Source organism: Ambystoma mexicanum, chromosome 3q (genome assembly GCF_040938575.1).
Source record: "Ambystoma mexicanum isolate Mex_15411 chromosome 3q, UKY_AmexF1_1, whole genome shotgun sequence".
NCBI classification, from domain to species: Eukaryota; Metazoa; Chordata; class Amphibia; order Caudata; family Ambystomatidae; genus Ambystoma; species Ambystoma mexicanum.
This window is the reverse complement of record NC_090926.1, coordinates 468644443-468661348: the sequence shown is the minus strand read 5'-3', so window position 1 is coordinate 468661348 and position 16906 is coordinate 468644443. Positions and strand designations below refer to the sequence as shown.

The 16906-nt window shown below is 44.2% G+C and overlaps 1 protein-coding gene across 3 annotated transcripts in view; it reads right to left on the bottom strand.

Annotated features, from left to right (window-relative positions):
• SLU7 (SLU7 homolog, splicing factor) overlaps positions 1-16906 on the bottom strand; it is a 525459-nt gene that overhangs the window by 472344 nt on the left and 36209 nt on the right. For all 3 annotated transcript variants that reach the window (XM_069654248.1, XM_069654249.1, XM_069654250.1), the window contains exons 2-3: positions 13336-13535; positions 8021-8174 (exon numbers count right to left, since the gene is read on the bottom strand). In XM_069654248.1, coding sequence (XP_069510349.1) covers positions 8021-8174; positions 13336-13508 — 327 coding nt within the window. In that variant the 5' untranslated portion in view covers positions 13509-13535. The remainder of the gene's footprint in view (positions 1-8020; positions 8175-13335; positions 13536-16906) is intronic.

Sequence of the window (16906 nt, the reverse complement as noted above, 5' to 3'; positions counted from 1 at the left end):
TTTAAGTAAGGCAGAAGCCAGACTAGAAGACATAGATTGCTCAGGATACCTGTCCAGCAATAGAGCTCAGGAAGTGGCCAGCCTACAGCAGGAATGTTTGGTGCACTGGGATAGATTAGGTAAAGAGAACTATAAGAAAGATGTAGAGAGACAACATGCTGAGGGTGATAAGCCGGGACGCCTGCTGGCCTAGCTATATAAGAGTGAGTCTAAACGAGAATTGATAGGGGAGATAGTGGGGAGGGATGGGGGGGGCTTGCATAATGCAGGAAGGCATCGACGAGTGCTTCTATAATTATTAGAAAGAGCTATATACCGAGACATCAGGGACACATCAGTCAGAAATAGAAGAGGCCCTAGCACATATCGATTTCCCCAAGTTAGATGCAGAAGAAGCGGATAGGCTGGAGGCCCCTTTAACCATAGAGGAGCTGGAAGCCACCATAAGGGAGTTACCGACTGGTAAAGCCCCAGGGGCAGATGGACTGCCCAGTGAATTTTACAAGGAATTCATAGCAGACGTGAAACCCCTGTTGTTGGAAATGTTGAACGAAGCGCAGGACAAGGGCACACTGCTCATGTCGCTTAGAGAGTCTATCACAGTCCCATTACTGAAGCCCAACAAACCTGACACAGACTGCGGTTCCTACAGACCCCTACCACTGCTTAATCAGTACGGGAAAATCCTTACAGTCTTAATCGCTTCAGCCGGTTATATCCAAACTCATACACCCGGAACAGACGGGCAATGTTCCAGACAAAAATATTCTGTGCAACCTGTGAAGGCTGCACCATGTTATGGATCAGACCAAGGCCAGTACACACCGATATGCTGTGACCTCGCTTGACGCGGTAAAAGCATTTGACTCAGTCAGATGGCAATGGATGTTAGCCGTGCTGCAGAGATTCGCCATGGGGCTAACATACATAAAATAGGTACGGCTGCTGTATAGCAGCCCGAAGGCGAGAGTTAAGATGGGTACCCATATCTCAGATCAATGGCAGTTTGAGAAAGGCACTAGACCGGGATGCCTGTGGTGCCCCATGCTGTTTATACCGGTCCTGGAGCTGTTCGCAGTGTATCTTCGGAAGGACTATAAGGAGGCAGGCATAGTGATATAGGGTAGTAGCAATTTGATCTCCCTATATGCTGATGATATGCTTTTATACCTACAACACCCAGAAACCAATTTACAGTATATTTTGGACGAGTTCAAGCGATAAGCAGATCTTTCTGGCATAACCATTAATGCACAGAAATCATGTTTGATCTCTTTAGCGGTGTTCAGGGAGAAATCTCCTAGCGTGTTACCTGTGCTACTGATCAAATTGGAGCCAAACACATTCAGATACCTGGGAATGGATATCTTCCACAACCCCAAGACAGAGCACTCACGGAACACAGTGAAAGTGGTGGGGAAAGTAGAAAAGCCCATGGCCTTCTGGGCCAGGTTGCCACTCTCACTGATGAAGGTAGCTGCGCTGTTAAAAATGGTGGTGCTTCCGGGGTTTCTCCATTTCTTTGGGAATGTTCCGTACAACATACCCAAAGTCTTTTTTAACAAGTTCGACAGTATATGTCATGGTTTCTTGTGGCACAATTCACAGTGTTGGGTGGCACTAACAAAATTGCTGAGACCATGTGAGCAGGGAGGCAGAAAGGTGGCCAACTTTGAAGCATATTTTGTGGCGGGCCAGCTGAAATTCGTCACAAACTGAAGAACAGACTCAGGACACCTTGATGCTGCAGCCGTCATGCGCCCCATTCTATTTGAAAGAAGTGTTGTGGACAGTGGCGCTGCGCGCCCCAAAGTCCCTGCTACTGCGGACACTAGGTAAGATGATGTGGCACAGGGCCAGTCGCTTCTTAGAGAAACAGTCCCCTTACTCCCCACCGGTCCCATTAGTGACACTGAAAGCAGAGGACCCACAACGTAGGTTAAATGTGAGGAAGTATTCGGAGCCTATGGGGGTGGCGACCATGGCAGACTTGTTACATGAAGGCAGACCAATGGACTTCAGAATACTCACCTCGGAAATAGGCATACACGAAGGACAGCACATAACACATGCTGTACTCCTCACTAGATTAAAGCAGAAGTGGCCGGATTCAGGTGGGGCATTGAAGGAGGATGATACAATAGAAACACTTCACGATATTGCGGAGGGTGGTCATGCAGTGTCTAGAATATATGAGGTATTAATGTCACAGAAGGGGGACATGCTGGTACAGACAAGGTGTAGCTGGGAGGCGGACCTGCAAGAGCAATTATCAGAAGTAGTCTGGGGGTAGAGCACTAGCCTATCATAAAAAGGTGTCTAGAAACGCGAAGCTCCAATACAGCTGTACATAACTCATGGGGCATACCTAACCCCGAAGAAGATTGCTAAATTTAACAAGGCAACAGAACAAAATTGACTAATGCTCTGGTACATTGGGCTTGTACGGAGATCCACGATATTGGGAGGAAGTAGCACAGGCCTTAGCCAAGGCGGGTATAACGCTGGACAAGAGTACCCCCGTGGCCTGTTTGCTTGGCAATTTTGCACGACCGGAACACGCGAGACATGTCAGTAAACCGAAAGACCTAGCATACATCCTGGCGAAATGTAGAATAGCAATGGGGTGGAAAGAGCGCAAGAGACCAGAAGTGTGATTATGGTGCACGCAGAAACCTCGCTATGGCAGGAAGCATCCGGCGAGGCCAGGGTGAGCAAAACACAGTCCTGGACTCTTGGAAACGCATAGTGCAGGAATTGATGGCCTCATCGGATAGCGATACTGGAAGTGTAATAAATGTCCCGCAAAGTCAGTGAATTAATGTGAATGTGTATACCGAAGTTTGAGGCAGATGCAATCATGTATGTGGTATAGGCTGGGGTGTGGGCGGGGGAAGTTGGGGGTTGATGGGAACATACAGACATAACCGATTTGACATTTCCATATAAAGTGTGTAAGAGTCTGTAAGTTATATTGTTGTTTAAAAAACGTTTTTCTTTTAAATGTAGAAACAAAAACTAAGCAACTTTCCATTCAAAATCACCAAGAATTTTCATGGGATCTTACTCTGACATATACTATTTCAGGTTGCACATAGCTGCAGCTCAAACATAGGTCCAAGCAAACAGCCAAAACCAAAAGCTTAAGAACATTTTAAGCAGAAGATTAAACGAGTAAGGATTGAAAAGTTTTGAAAGCATTTAACAGCCGTTGTCTAATATGAGAGAACAAATTACACATATTGGTTGCATGTGCTAGAATGACGTCTTAATATGGCATTTATTGCCATTAGAAGGTTATGCTATGCCTCCACACTAAACATTGGCAACAAATGGCATATTACGCTACCCTAATGCTGATCACATCAGCCAAGCACATACTCTACCTTTAACTTTATCACTTCATTGAAGGACAGTGCCAATTATGATACTCACATGACATGGTATAAGTATTTTTCTTTTCCCTAGTCACCCATTCAGTTAAGTGAAAAAATAGAGCGGGGAAACCCATTATTTAGTCTTATCCAAAATCTCCTTTCCAAATACTAACTTGAAGGAGATCTGTGGCTAATGCATGTGAAAAGTTTTTTTTTTTTTCAGAGCATACCGAGTACTCAGAAGCCAAACTCAATGTGCCACCAGTTTCATACTAACGTGTTTAAACTAACTCTCGGTAGGATAGCTCAGGGGCAACACGCTCACCTTGGAAGCAAGACGATGCGGAGCAACACAGGTTCGATCTCCGGGTCCGCGCTTAGAAACCTCTGGGTATTAAGCGCGTTATGAATAACCAATTACAATGGTGGGGTCACTGAGAAGTTAGGCAGAGATTCAGGAGGAGTTGGGCTTGCTGTGAAGTACAGTTAACAAGAGCTAAGTCTGTTAACAGAGTTCCAAAGAGTTCAGTACAAAAATGTAACATTTGACGTAAGCAATCAGTAAATACAAAACCACAGATACACAGCACAGTAAGGAACACCTTAAACTTTAGATAAGAGTTTAGCAAAATAAGATACATTGTAGGTAGCTGACATGGGGTACAAACTTAAAAACAGTTGAACGGACCTAAGGTACGATAAGAATGATTCCAGCTACAACATCAACTCTATAGAAGTCCAAGTCTATCCTTGTTATAGTTCAGTCTATCACAAGCAGGTGTTCTCATCAAGCAAGCTCTTGTAAAAAGTCACTGTGGCAAACTTCCAGTTAATCCTTCAGCTAGCGAGGGGATAGACTACCAGTCCCCAGGCCCTAGCTAACTGAGATAACCAACGAGGCATCTTGACCCAGGCTCCACCACCTTTGGCCGATTAAAGTAGCTAATTTCAAGGGCTTTACGATCAATTCAAGTAGTTAAGCGTGTTTTCCTAAAGTCCTACTGGTAGTAAAACTTTAGTAAGCTATCCCAGTGGTTTGTAGATCCTCCAACGCTTAGCATCAGTCTGGACTAACTCAGTACCTTGGTAGAGTGGCAGAGCAGTCAGGCTTATCTTAAGAGCAAGATGTGAGCTGTAGTAAGTACACTGAATCTAGTTAGACAAGCACAGCAAAGAAGCACTTACATATAGAAGTTATATAAAAGTATCTATTTATTATATTTACACCAGAATCACTTTAAATAGTTTAGACGTTCACTGTAAAACACTTAGGAATACTTGTTAATACACTTCAAAGAGCACTATCACTTTTGTGTTTGTTTGCAGTTACATTTGTAGCAACGTTAGAAATGGAAAAGACAATGTTATCGTATTATCGGTTATTGCGCACTCATGCGGTTTCAATGGTTTATACGGTAATGCATTAACTATGCAAACACATATAGTAAAGTCACTTAAAGTTTAGTGCAACATGAGCTTGGTTCAAGGTTCTAGAGGCGGTTTCTTCACAGTTTAAGTCCTTTAAGTCCCAAAACACAACCCTAACTAAAGGCAGTTTGGAGAAGGCTTGAAGTCTTGACAAGCAGTGAATGAATAAGAGTTCCTGAGTATTTCTTCCCGTCTCTATCATTATAGAAGCAGCAAATTAACAGCTAACAAGGCTTAAAATGGACTTCAGAAAGGGACACAAGCAGTGGCCTGGGTCTGTGGTAAGAGGTGGTTGCCCTGGACACCTCTATGCGCAATCCAACGCTCTTAAGCGACTTCTTGGAGTCAGGTAAGCAATAACTTTTTCGCCACAGTACCTTAAGTTAGAAGAAAATGTTCATGCTGGATGCTCTGCGACGTTGCAGCTCTGGACCCGATCTCAGGATTAATTGGTCTGATGACTGAAGGCAGGACAATGGACGCAATCTCGAAGGAGGACCTGTAGCACGACTTTCAGCAACTTCTGGGTTCACTCTGCGGTTTTGGTGCCTTTTCTGCAGTACAAACAAAGGACACGGATCGCGCAGTCAATCTTTTTCGCTTCCTGCAGTCCCACACTCTGATGAAGGGGTCTGGGCAAGTTGGATCAGATCTCTGGAGTGTCATTACGGTTTCAGCAAAGATTTGGATGGATTCAGCCTTTCCACGACGATGCACTGGAAATAGGCAGTAGGTCTCCTGGTTTTGGGGTTCCGCAGCTCTGGAAACTCTTAGGATCTCGGCAGATGGCTCATTTCAAAGTTTGTCTTGGGACTGGTTGTTCGCACCAGCCAAAGGGAAGGAGTCGTCTTGCAAAGGGTCTGCAGGCAGCTCTGGTTGCCATCTTCTTCGGTTACTTCAGCTTCCAGTGGTTGACTTGCTTTTCACTTCAGAAGCATCACCTGTTATACAGTTCCAGAACACAGTTCCAGAACACAGTCCTTTATAATCGCTCTCAGCATTTTACAGAAAGGTATTTTTTTGCTGTCCAATCAGGACAGCCAGACCCCCTGTGGGAGCAGGTCCTATTCAGGCAGTCTGGCAGACAATGGACGGGAGGTGGAATACTCCTCCCCACTTCCTCCCTGCCCAGAGGCTATGGATCCTAGGTGGGGATACACAAGGGTTTCTGCCAAAGGCAAAACAAACAAACAAACACCCCCCTGCCCCCTACAAAATGGTAGAAGGGCTTACAAAGAACAACCACGCTAGTAATGGCGAAAAAAGAATGGAGGCCCCAAGTTGGTACTTGGGTGCCCTTATTGTGCGCTACCGAGGTTATAGATATAGCCTGCAGTATAAAAAATAAACAATAGTTGGTAGAACACCTCCACTGCCACCAGCCAGAATTAGGTGATTGTCTATGTGACTAAAAAGTCACAGGAGCAGAAAGAAAGGGGCTACTAGGTATCCCTTTGGCACTCCTTTGAAGGTGGTGTGTGCCAATCTCTCAGACTATAGAGTTTTGGGAGAGATGCTAAGTATCATTAAGAACTGTAGTTTCTTGTGGATATTGAAAAAGAGTCTTAAAGGAGAACCCTAAGGGTCCCCAGCAACACTACCCATTAGGAGCTGTGTGCTGCAGTTGTCAAAACACAGATGCCTTTAAGAGCTAAGGACAGACTCCATGGTACAGGTAGAATACAAAGAATAGAGTTCCAAAAGACAGAGTCCAAAAGAATGAATGAGTGGAAAACGCTCCACTCATTCAGGCTTGAAAGAAAAAGTTCCCAAAGTCCAGCGAAATGTGCTGGGGGTCGGTCTCACTAGGAGAGGGGATGAAGCATAAAAATTATAAATCTCCCTAACACAACTCAATAGGGATATGGGCGGGTAAAGAGATAAGAGGTATTTCAACCCCTGGACTCATGCTTGAACCCCACAGACACATTTAGACACAGCATCATCAGTGAAAATTAGGCTTGAAGTGTGCTTAGCTGTAGGGTGTACACAGGCTGTAGATTTGAAGCTTCCAGCAATGGTTAGGTTAGGCACAGAACCCAGGACAAAGTGATGACTGTTCGAATTTTGACACAACAGCAAGAAGAACCCCTCAGTAGCAGCAGACAGCAATGGCTCTTAGTGTGCCCCGGGACAGGGTGTGGCCATCAGGAGCAGTGCAGTCAGACTTTGGCCTGCAGCAGTCCCTTCCTCACGGTGAAAGATGACAACTGCAGTTTGGACCGATGCCATCATCAAAGCACTCAGGATGGCAGCAAAGTTTCCAACGACTGAGCAAGAAGGGTCCACATGCATGCAGGTTCAGTCCAGATGCAGACCGAGCGACTAATCAAGACTTTGAAGCCCTGCTCTGCATCCGTCGCTGTTTCAAACTGGTTAATCCCACCAGTCCACAGGAAAACAGCACCTGGTTCAGGTTTCCCCAGTTGATTTGAAGGCACAGGACTGAAAAACAGTGGTTAGTTTGGCCAATACTGGGCACAGCAGCAATCCCCACTGTCCCCGACATCTCCACCAGCTTTAGATGCTTTTAGTCTACCATCTCAAATGGCACTAGGTCCCCTACTTTAACCCAGATGTCAGGCTGGGGGCTGTCCTTGTTCACCAACGGAAGGGACTTGCAGCATTGATACTGGTGGAGGCTGCCAGTTCCAGCCAGTTCTCACAAACAAAGCTCTGAACAATGGTTTAGCGCTGGATTGCTTTGAAAATGCATGCTCTTAATGTACAATTTACTACCTAAGAAAGGAAGATGGCCAACAAAGATGATGGCACAAAGAACTGGCTTGTACTACGAGGAACAGCAATTTTGAGTGTATGGCACTCACACAGGCATTGTTGTAGTACACTGGGGAAAAAGATAAAAATTTGCTGCCACCAGGCACACGACAAAAGCAAAGGGATACAAAATGTCTCTGCAGCACTTCACTGACAGTGGCTTGTTCTACCTACACTGTAGAAAAGTTAAGACCGAAAGGGAGAAACATCCCCTGCACTAGTAATCATAGGAACTGACCAGTGCACCCCACATGAAATGGGAGGTGAGGTGAGTGAAGCAGAAAGCGCCCACTCGCCCAAAAAAACACTGAGGAACCAGCCAGAATGCAGACCTAGCGGGTGACTCCATTAAAGTGAACAGGGGGAAGTTGCATAAAGAAAGAAATTCCTAGTAGAATTATAAGTAGAAAATAATTTACAGGATGAAATGACCATACCTCATGAACCCCTCTCTTGTACCATTCCCCCAAATTGGTGAACTCTCTTTGCCGCTCCTCTTGGGGTCGCTGATGCTTTAAGGTTGGTCTTTTTGAAGGATCGATGTACCAAGGGACTGAGGAAATATACTGAGGAATGTGAGGGTTGATGTCTCTGTGAGGAAGAAAAGAAGAAAAAAAAAGACAACAATTAGCGATCACTTGCAATCAGTTCTGTGCCATGCCCTGCAGTGGAATCTGTAAAGCTAATTTACCCACTCTCATTGAAAGGAAACACCTCAAAGAAAAACACTCCTATATATGCCACTTAGTCTGGTTAAACGTTTTAGGTCAACTGAGATGTTGTCAAAACTTAGTGACTGTTAAAAGAGCATTACAAATAAAATAAGAGCTTATGCTGGGTGTCACAAACACTAGCCAAATCTAAACAAAAGTATACCACCTATTCCACAGAGACCGCTGAGCAAGGTTTTCTATTGGCTCCTAGGTTCTGCTTTCAACACCTACTGGTATTCAGTGTAGAGCAGGAATGAGGGTCTTCGATCCACCCACTCAACATTGTCGGGTGCGAGTGGGTGTGGGTGTCATTTTTTATGCATGGCTCTGTTGTCGGTTTGACATAAATCTTAGCCTCCACAGAGGATTAGTTTATTAAAAACTTTGAAGACTGTTCTGTTGTTTCCAGTAGATAAGGTAGTCACTGTTTTACCTTCCTGTTGGGTCTGCTGGAATCTAATGGGCTGCATTGGAGAGACCGTTTAAAGAGTTATTTTACAGCTCTGGGAAGCAATACGTGTGTCTCAAACAAAAAGTTGGCAAATTGCTCAGAGTAGTAAAATAAAAAACTGACATTGGCAAAGCCAGCAGTTTTGTCTTCGTTGTAGGAGTGAAATGACAACGTGGTGTCTGTGTTATTGTGAATGACAAGCAGTGGGAAAGTGTGCATATAATTAAGGTTTTATTCTTGTAATAAATAGGACTCATATGTATCACAGTTGAAAGAAGATATAAAAACAGTTTGTTGGAATTGGATATAAAGCACTTATACGCATTTGGGTATTCTAGCTGTATAGAGACAGTATGGTATGTAGATAAATATGCATAATGTTATGCTGGTTGTTGGGTAAGAATTAGTGCAGTCCAACTCGTGTGGGACTACACAAGACTTGTCTCTTGGTATTAGGTAACCCACCTTTTAATAAAGGCCTATACTACACAAGTTGGTAGTGTGACAGATCAGCCAGGCTTATTTTAAGAGGGCTAATGTGGTGGGCTATGCAATGAAATCAGTGAATACAGGTATTCAAGTGAACACGTACACACTTAAAGTTATACAATACATATTTATTTATACACATCGATATTTAAAGCATTCTTTAAAAAGAAGTAACTAGCAGTAACATTAATCCCAAGTTAGGATTCAATTCAAAAAGTGAACAATAAAGCAGGCGAGTCTATATATATATATATATATATATATATATATATATATATATTCAGTGAAAAAACTTTGTCAAAGGGACGTTATGGTTCCAAGTAAAACCGAAAAACCCTTGAAATTCGCCAGTTATGGTAAGCTAAGCAACCATAACTCACGCCACCACCGTGCACTGCTAAGGCTAACACCCAGGACATCAAAGATGACATCACAAATGCACCACCGTGCACTGCTAAGGCTAACACCCAGGACATCAAAGATGACATCACAAATGTCATTGATGACATCACATGTGTATGTATTTTTCATGAAATATGTGTACAAGGGATTCTTATTATAATGTTGCGAAACAAGTGTCAAGGATCATTGCAATAAATATCATACCCTAATTAATGCATTGAGCGATGCATTGATATAAATAGCATTCTATTATGGGGTTCTATCTAGTATACTAAGCTACTCATACAGAAACATAAAATTGTGTGCAGTGTACAAGATGAAGGTATAATATTCGTAATGTTAATATGTTGAATAATGAAATGATAATTGTTTTCTTAATAGATTTTTGTGTACTGTGAAATTTGTAATAAGTAGCTAATAAAACACATGTATTACATAATTGCATTACTATAGACAAAACACAAAGACACAAGAACACATACCAATATGGGTATATACAGGGAAAGTGAAGTTAGCAAAAAAGCACAAGTAGTAGCAGAAACAATTCATAATTTAACTGATTATTTTCATGCAAATAAATGATTGCTCTGTTTCAAAGCTGCTATTTACCCTAGGTATATGTATCACTTGATATTATTGGACCCTAAGGAAAGTAGTGCGAGTACAATGTATACAAATATGACCATATACAGGGAAAGTACAGACATAAAAAAAAAAACAACAGAACTATCAGAAAGTGCTCATAAGTCTATTGATTTTCTTTATGCACAAAAAGGATTGCTGTCTTTCAAGCTTGTGTCTTCCCGTATGTATATGTTTCATATGATGTGACTGGACTCTAAGGGAATTACTGTAAGAACCTACTTGAAGGATACGTCTACAAATAAAATAAAATGTTTAGTTTCTGACTGTTACTGAAGAAAACCATGTGGCCTAGATATGTCAGCAAAAGAAAAAAAGAGTGAGCCAGACATGTGATGTCATCAGTAATGTCATCAATGACATTTGTGATGTCATCTTTGATGTCCTGGGTGTTAGTCTTAGCAGTGCACGGTGGTGGCGCGAGTTATGGTTGCTTAGTTTACCATAACTGGTGAATTTCAAGGGTTTTTCGGTTTTACTTGGAACCATAACGTCCCTTTGGCAAAGTTTTTTCACAATGAAATCACATTTAAGCATGGCACAGGAGTGTGGGGCATGGACGCAGAAAACTTAGAACAGGACTGATGAGTAGGTAACAACCTTGGGATCATGGTTCATAGTATACAGAATACAGTGCTTCGATGGGAAGCACAAAACCACACTTGAAAGGATCTCAAACACAAAGCAAGGACATTATACAGCCTGTGCTGTTCATTTAGAGGCCATACAAGCATGTTTAGGGTGGTCTTCTCTTCGCCCCCTCTCGGTCCCCCGCCCTTAAGATTCCCTTCGTCCATTTTGTGGTTCATCGCATTCACCCGTCAATCCTTGGCTCGCTCTCACTTCTGACAATTTGCCTGAGAAGCCCACCCAGGTTTCTCCTGGTGGTTTTCACCAATAAAAAGGATTATTATTAGCAATCCATATGGAATGAGGGTACAATGAGCGAATTGGTAAATATTTGAAAGATGTGCTGGATGACCTACTTTGTGAAAACAAGGACATTTGTAGATTGTAGCTACTCAGACTTTTTTCATATTCTCCTTATTTTCAGAAGGCACCTGGAAACACTTGTGTATAGGCGCCATACAAATGTCCAATAAATAAATAAAACCTTGTAACTTGCAGATAGCAGTTCAACCCGTTTGATGATTGGGCGGTCAGAAAAACATGTTTCTGTGAGGAGTAATCGATAAAGCATCAGCTCATTGATCAGTTTCAACAGCTGCTGGCAATGATTCACTGCAGCAATTATAAGAACTAGGCACTCTGAAGGTTGAGATGTGAGGGGCTGGCTTGTCCTATGGCATTTAAAGTGTGTTCAAGGCCTACATCTGAAATGTGTGTTCCCAGTCAGACATCTAGGTTTGCAATTACCCTTCTCAGAGGTTTCACTGGATGGGGTCATGTCAAAAATAAATAATATATACTAGTGTTCACTCCTCATTGAAAAAGAGAGTAGTAGTAGTGGTAGCAACCACATTCTCCAAAAATGCATCCAACTTCTTTACCGCATTAGGTGGAGTGGAGGAAGAGGCCATTGTTTTGGACAATCTCCTTCAGGATAAAACAGTCTCCATAGAATCAAGAATAGATTGTCCATTGAAGCAAAGTGGAGTAGAGTCACACTGCAGAGCTTCAGCATGAAAAGGATAAAAACTGGCGGTTGTATACATTTGAAAGCAGTACATAATGATAGCCAAAGAAGGTCGATAAGTAACATCTTCAGGTGCTGATACAACTAAAAGAGGAACAATATCCTTACCGGGATGATGGAAGCAGTTTCTGCAGTTTCTGAAGAAATCGGAGAAAACAGTGAAAATACAAGGGCACTCCACGCTGAAGGAGTGTCTAGAATTCTCTCATTTGACTATCACGCAGTGACATTAATGTTAACATAATTTCTTGTGCTTAAAGCCAGAGCCCTCGAAAAATACCCTAGCAGAAAGATAGTCACCGTGGCTGAGATGATTAGCATGGACGTACCGTATTTGGGTATACTACTTCTTGGAAAGGTATTCACCTCCTCCATTACAAAAATACAAATACCTCTGCAACAACCCACCTGAAAAAAGTGGACTGGAAGCCAGCTACCGTTGAACCAGACACACCTGGAAAAGTAAAGGACTCACATCTTTATAAACTTGTGTGTTAAGAATAGGATTAGGAACTTACTAAAAATATTGGGATAAGAACCATTCGGAGTGAAGAAAACATTCATGTATATAATAATTACTTCCTGCAGTGTGGAGGAGGACAAAAAAGCCTTCATGCAAAAGATTCTAGAGAAGTATTATGAAATGGCGATGTAGGGTATATGAAAAAAAGAACAAGAGCAAATAAGAGTGTTTGAGTACCAATGGGAAAGGATTCAAAGAAAAACATCTTTTAGAGGAGAGGAGCATTCAGTTTGGGGTAGCGACTAATGACGTGACTCACTGAGGGAATTAATGCAAAGCATTTACAAAAACCCAAAGCAGGCTGCTTATCCCACCCCCAATTGCTGCATTTAAATTTAAGGAGTTTGGTTAACTGGGTTCCCATCCTAGCTTTATACCTTCCTGGCCCTGGCCAGCCTAAATACATGGGAGCAATGCAGGCATCCAAAAAAGTATGTTGTTCAAATTCAACCTCCATCTACTTCAAGCCAGTAAGAATTAAAACACAATGGAACATGAGAATGCAGTTCACAGGGAGAAAATTAACTTTTAAGGAGCACTGTCTCTGTGGTCTAGGTAGACCTGAAGCTCTGAAGCTGGCGTAAACACAGTTTAGAAGGTTATTTTGCAGTTGATGCATTATGACTTTCAATGTCCTTAAAGGATAGTCGCAAACAGACGACTGTTTCAATCAAGAATAGATCAAGAAAAAAGAAAACTTTAAAATGGGTTAACAGCAGGACAGACCGATGACCTGCGATGTGTGCACGCTTAACATTATTAGGCGATGGTAAAGAACTATATGTATTTAAACTGTTCTGTCAAAAGTTGGGACTGACGTTCAGAAGGATGAAGATGCATGGTCTATATTCTTACATATAGATGTGGAAACTTACTTTCCCTCTTCATCCACTTCAGCTGGGGCATTTCCAAGTTTCCTCTGCTCCTCTAGTTCTTTTTTCTTTCTCCAGTCCTCTCTGGTCATCTTCTTTGGTTCATCCAAACCCAGCCCTTCTCCGGTTCCTCCGGCCGCAGCCGAGGGAATTACTTCCAAACTGGTAGAAGCCATTGCAGTATTTCATACAGTTACAAAATGCTGAAAAGGGAAATCAACATGTCAGATGTGTTTATTGCCTACTTTGCAACACAGAAACATTAATCTTAAGTAACATGGGAACGCACAGTCCAAACGGGGTAGGAAAAGTAAAATAAATGTAACTTGAATTGCAGCTGAAGAGCAAAAAACTCTGCGCAGGCCCCAGGCACAATGTCTGATCAGCCACAGAACCGTTCAACTACAGCAGAAGTGCCTTATGCAAAACAACAAAACAAGACTTTAGCTGCAAACCGCAAGAATACCACTGAACTCCTCCTCCTCGGCAACCTCAACATCCACCTCGATTCTCCGTGTCCCTCATCTTTGCTCTTTCGCGACATCTGCGATTCCCTCTCCCTCTCTATCCTCCCCTCAGGCCCGACTCACTCTGCAGGACACACACTTGATGTCTTGATCTCCTCTGGCCTCCCCCTTTCTATTCCTCTGACCACACATCTCTCCCGGAGTGACTACTGCCTCCTCTCCTCTCATATTTCACTCTCCCCCCCACCCCCACAAAACCAAGCCTACTCCAACACTGCCACCTACCTTCTCAGTCATCCGGCCCATGAAGCGTGTCAGTTGAGGCTTTTGCTGCCACCTTCTCTCCCCCCCCCTCCTCCTCCTCCTCTGGCTGACTCACACCCGGACACAGCCCAGTCCCTTCTCTACTCTTCTACTCTTCTATTTCGGATACTCTTGACGCTCTTGCCCCCGCCATGAGGATCCGCTTGAAGTCCAAAGCCAAGTGCAATTCCTGGTATGACTCCGACCTAGCTACACTTAACTGTAAGTGTAGGGCAGCTGAGAGGAAATGGAGGGCTTCTTGTTTACCCTCTGACAAACTGGCCTGTCTCCTGCTCCAAAGGCAATACCGACTCTCTGTCCGCACCAAGAAGAGAGTCCACATTCAAGCCCGTGTCTCTGTGGCATCTAACAACTTGGCCAAACTCTTAAAATCTGCATGGAGCTGGCCAACCCTGCCGCAGTCTCTACCCCTCCTCTTGCCTCCCAGGCTCTGTGCAATGCCCTTGCCTCCCACTTTATCTCAAAAACCCAGGGCATCCTGTCCACCCTCTCCTCCCCTCCCCCTCCTATCCCCTCTCAGTCTGTGCTTGCTGACCCTCCCTCAGCCACCCCCCCACCCTCTTTCTCATCCTTTCCTCTTGGTTCCCCTGATGAGGTCGCTAGACTAGTCCGATCTATAGAAGCCTCATCAAAACAGGTTCATCCCTGTCCCTCTAAAACCATCAAGGAACACATTGATACCCTCGCTACGGCCCTTGCCGATTTTTGCAACCTCTCCTTTGCCTCAGGATCATTCCCCTCCCCTCTGAAGCACTTCTTGTGCATCCTCTTCTCAAGAAACCCACAGCCGACCCTTATTGCCCGGCTAACTATCGTCCAATTTCCATTACTCCCTTTCTTGGTAAACTCGTGGAAAAACTGGCCATCTCGCAGTTTAAGGTTCACTCCGATTCTGTTAGCTCTCTCTATGACCACCAGTCTGGCTTCAGATCTGCCAGAAGCACGGAAACTGCGCTCTTGAACATCCGTGAAGATCTGCTCTCCAACCTTCACTCTAGCATTCCCTCTGTCCTCATCCTACTCTATCTCTCTTCTGCCTTCGACACTGTCAACCATATCACCCTGCTCTACCGTCTCCGTGATAACCTGGGTATCACCGATCAGGCTCTGACCTGGCTGACCTCTTTCCTCTCTGACCGACCCTCCCACGTCCAACTTGGGTCCTTCCTATCATCTATCTCCCTCTCTACCTGTGGTGTTCCCCAGGGGTCTAATCTCTCGCCCTGGCTTTTCAACCAATACCTAGCAACTCTCGCCCACGGAATTGCCATTTTCTGCTCAAAGTTCCAGTGCTACGCTAACGACACTCAACTCATTTTCAGGCTACCCTCTGCCACCTTCTCTCCTACTCTCCTTCTCTCATCTCCGATTGCCTAACTGCCTTTCAAGATTGGTGTGCCGCCAATGATCTTTGTCTAAATGCCAACAAGACTGAGATCCTCCTCATCGGTACACCTTCACCATCCTTTCCCCTCACTCTCTGGCTGGCCTCCCTTGGCCCTCCTCCTACCCCTACCTGTGAGGCTAAGAACCTCAAGGTCATCTTTGACTCCACACTTTCCTTCTCTGCCCACATCTCGGATGTTTCTAAAAGGTCTAGCTTCCTACTGCACCTCCTCCGAGGTGCTCTTTCTTTCCTCTCCTTTCCCCGGATTCTCATAGTCTCCCAAGTTCTGGTTCTCTCCAGGTTGGACTATGGTAACAGCCTCTTTCTAAATCTACCTGCCACTACTCTATGCCCTCTACAACTAATCCAGAACAGGACTGCAAGACTTCTCCTTGGCCTCAAGCCCTGGGATTGTATCTCTCCATCTCTGAAATCCCTTCATTGGCTCTCAGCGGATGCAAGGATTAAATTCAAAACCCTCTGCATTGTTCACAAGGCTTTCTGGGGACTGGGTCCAAAATACCTTCAACTATCCCTCCGCAAATATCTCCCCTCTCGAGCTCTTCGCTCCTCTACTTCTAACTTCCTCAGGGTCAGTCGTTTTTCAAAAAAACGAGCTGGCGGGGTAGATCTCTTTCTTCGTCTGGGACCTCCCTTTGGAGCAGCCTCCCTGCCACTCTGAAACTTGAGGAAAACCATCTCCGGTTCCGGAAGCACCTCAAGACCTTCCTCTTTGCTTCTGCCTTTGCCCCCCCCCTACCCCATGCTGATCTGTTTCTCTCTTGGCACTTTGCACCTGGTCACCTTCTGTTCCCCTGGGCCCAGGTACCTGCTCACCCTGCCACCCTCCTGCACTGGCTCCGGGCCACCCATTGCACTGGGTGCTGTATCTGTACCCATACAGTCCCCCACGCCCCTTTCTTTTCTTTCTGCACTTATCTGCCTTAAACACAGCACTTGCCACTTGCTGGCTGCATTACCACTGTTTATTGCCTTTATTATCTATTTATTTATTATTATTTATCTGTTCTCCTCTGCTCCGCACTTTCCACTTCTCCCCCTTCCATGCACTTTTCCCCATTTCCCTTTCCCATGCACTTGCACGTTCTCAATGTCACTGGGCCTAGTAAGATCGTTGTTTTGTTCTCCACTGTCCCTCTCCCTTGCCTTGTCGCGCTTTAAAACACTTGTGTTTGAGCGCGATATAAATACATTATCATATCACATCATATCAATATGCCAAAAGGCCAAAACCAAACAGTTTCACAAAGAGAACATAACTAAAACGTGATAGTCTATAAACAGTACAAAAATCTGGGAGCGCCTGAACAACCACCACCGGATCTCCATCAGAGCATATTGCTCCTATACTATTTCAGCCAGTGGCTGGACTGGT